We start from the raw sequence: 3123 nt of genomic DNA on the forward strand, positions 1-3123 counted from the left end.
GAATTCTTGGTGAACATGAGAGAGACCACGAGCTTGTTCGTGAGCGGCTTGTTGCTGGAGGACATTCCGGTAATGTAGACAGGTTGAGCAGTCGGTAGCTGGTAGAAAATTGAATTCTGAACAACTAAATATTGTTTTAGACTTATGCCCATTGGCTCCCGCTCTACTGAAATCCGATTGGCCAAACTGAGCCCAAATAGTGACATGTGATTGGTCTAAATTGTAAATTTCTCATTTTTGAGTACCATAGTGAGATTTAGACAAGCGGAACTGCAGGCACGAACGTTTGTTATTGGCCAAATTGCCCAAATTCTGACATGTGATTGAGTAAAATCCGTATGACGTATTTTAATTTGTATAATCGGATCAAGTGAAGTGTTTTGGCCAAAAGCATTATAACAATATGTTGCTAATATGCTGAAAAAATATTTTCAGTAAGAATACATTATGAAATATGTAATATGCAATATATTGTTTAGCCTTATTATTTTTTGCTCTTCACTGTCTCAAAGCATCATCTCTAGAGAAGGGAAACGTGAAGTCTTCCCGAAGCACTACATTCAACCTCCCCTGCCGAATGTAGTTGTGGTAGCAGTGTAGATAGCCGTCACGCAGTAACACATCGCTGTAAAAGACAAATAATATAAAAATCCAAACACTTGAGCTGACGTAAACAGGCTATGCTCGAAACTTCAGAGCTTCTTCGTGCGCAGCGCGACTTTGTTAATAACCGCTTCAATCTATCTGTATCGGACAGCTGTCCAAGGCTTCGTGCACGTTCATCTCCGCTGCGAAATAATGAAAACGTCGACGTAACAAATTTCTGAAAAAGTAAGGCGGCAGTGGAACAGATCCCATGTTGTCCATGCATTCAAACGTTTCGGAGCTTGAGAGGTCAAAGTCGTCGTGACGATACCTTGGCGAGACGTACGCTGGATTGAGGTTGTACATACGTGTGCGTTGGCCCATGATAGTCTTCTCCACTCCATTGGGGAATGGCTGTAGTAGTGCCTTGCCGTTAAAGTAGAGCACTTCGGGTACTTCTGTTTCGTTTTCAGTAGGAATGAAGTGTGCCATACTCCCACACATTGTATTCAGGTGAGACCGATCGTCGTTTGGTACGGATTCTATCTGGCTCATTCCCCAAGGAGAGAAGAAATAATCTTGATGTGCCAGCTCGTACGCGAGCCAAAACGCCTCCTTATCACCCCATGAAAATTGTAAATAAAATCGGGTAATAAAAATCAGCTCCCGCAAAATATCCAACGCCTTTCCAGCTCTCGTCTTGTCGATCAGCACCATTGACGAGTCCATTTCGTGGGCAGTCTCCCCTCGATATGAGAACTTTTTCTTAACTTGCTCGGAAGCCATAGCGCCACTCAATCCAAACTTGTCGTAAGGAAACTCACGGATCAAATAGTGCAAGTACATTTCACCTTCACTTGTCAACTTGGTTAAGAATGCGTCCATCTTGGCAATCCGGTCTCGGAAAAATGTCGTCCCTGTCCGCACATAACCCGGCAATGTGCGGAGAGCTGCCGGGTCGCGCAGGAGCACAGCATCTCCATCCAACAAAATCACTTCGCGGATCTTTGTGTGATACAACGCCAAAGGTTTGATCCAGTAGCTCTGGAACGTTTTAGCGTACTTAACGTCGCCCTGAAACAGATTTTCAGATCCATTCTTGGACAAAACCTCAGTGCACACATCCACGAGCTCCACTCTTGGATCATTGCGAGTCAGCAATGCTCTAGTCTCCTCCGAAATCTCTTCTGGAAAGCAATAATAGACTTGAATAATCTCTGTGTTGCCCAAGCAGCGCAGTTCTCGTATGAGCGATGCGCCCATGGCAGCAATTCCGTTGTGCAGACACATGACGATGCCTCGTGCGTATTTGTCTTCTGTCGGAGAATTGTCGGTATGATGCTGGAGCCGTAGACTTAACGGTTTCGATCGAGGCCACTGGGACTTCGGTAAGGCCTGATACTGATTGGCAGCGAACGACGTGGTGCTCACGTAGCACAATATGACTCCCGATGTAAAGCACCACACACAAGCCAACAACCACATAAGCTTACTGCGATCCACACGTGACATTGTGATCGTCACCGGTCACAATTTTTAATGTGAGGCGCTAACAGGCCAGAATGTTCATCCGTGACTAAGCATGTTTTCTACGCTGCTTACAAACGGAGATACTGTATCTCAGATACATATCCAAACCTGTTTATCCTGTGAAACCTCGATAGCGCGTCAACTTTCGCTGCTTACGAACGCAGATACTGTATCTCTGATACAGGTCCTATCCTGTTTGTCCTGTGAAACCTCGATGGTGCGTCGCCTCGAATGCATTAAGAGTGCAGTACGGTGCCTATCCAATGAACGGCGCAAGCCGTAGCGTAGCATAAACATCGCATGTTAAGCTCATCCAGAATGAACTGACTCAGCGAATTTGGAAATAACTTGTACGTACCGGTAGTATAGAACTTCGTTTTTTTCACGAAGAATTATTAGCTGCAACTACAGAAACTTTACACTTCATCTTCGTGACGAAGTGCCCTTTGTCATGCGATTTACACGCTCGGGTTTCATTGAGATGCCATCCAGCCATTAGTGGCTCGCGATATCGCCGTGGTCCGTCTTGATCTGCGCATCAAGATCCGCAAATTGGTTGAACATGAAGATTTCTTTGGCGCGTTGGTACATGATACTGAAGTACCGATTCAACATAAGCTTTTTTGGTAGCGGCAAACCACGGTTAGCGGTGAAGCACGTATCGATCACGCGCAAAATGTCCAAGAACAGCTGATACTTGGTAGCCGCGACCATTGTCAAGTTTTGATCGGGTAGGTCGTTCACCATACTGTTGGTAGACAGCAACGCAGCGATTACCGATAAGAAGCTTGTCCCAGCAGAGATCATGCACGACACACCAGACCCTTGATCTCCAAATCGACTCAAGATACGCCGTCGCCGCTACGATCATGTCACAATCGGGCTTATGTCGACACCATACATTCTTCATACACTCCCGGCTGCATATGATGAGCGCCTTGCAGCGACTATAGCGTTGCGGCGAAAGCCTCCCGCAATTTTCACACAGACTAACGGGGTGATCTGACA

General features: G+C 45.9%; 2 protein-coding genes across 2 annotated transcripts; both read right to left on the reverse strand.

The window, feature by feature from the left end:
• Positions 1 to 735: 735 nt before the first annotated feature.
• PPTG_05108 (hypothetical protein) lies at positions 736 to 2097 on the reverse strand (the record flags this gene model as incomplete). The annotated part of the gene is made up of 1 exon (XM_008898597.1): positions 736 to 2097. The coding sequence occupies one exon, from the start codon at positions 2095 to 2097 to the stop codon at positions 736 to 738; it is 1362 nt and encodes a 453-aa protein (XP_008896845.1).
• A 513-nt stretch (positions 2098 to 2610) lies between these two features.
• Positions 2611 to 2922, reverse strand: PPTG_05109 (hypothetical protein; the record flags this gene model as incomplete). The annotated part of the gene is made up of 1 exon (XM_008898598.1): positions 2611 to 2922. One exon carries the CDS (start codon positions 2920 to 2922, stop codon positions 2611 to 2613), a length of 312 nt encoding a protein of 103 aa, XP_008896846.1.
• Between the last annotated feature and the right edge of the window lie 201 nt (positions 2923 to 3123).

Source organism: Phytophthora parasitica (assembly GCF_000247585.1).
Source record: "Phytophthora parasitica INRA-310 unplaced genomic scaffold supercont2.7, whole genome shotgun sequence".
NCBI lineage: Eukaryota > Oomycota > Peronosporomycetes > Peronosporales > Peronosporaceae > Phytophthora > Phytophthora nicotianae.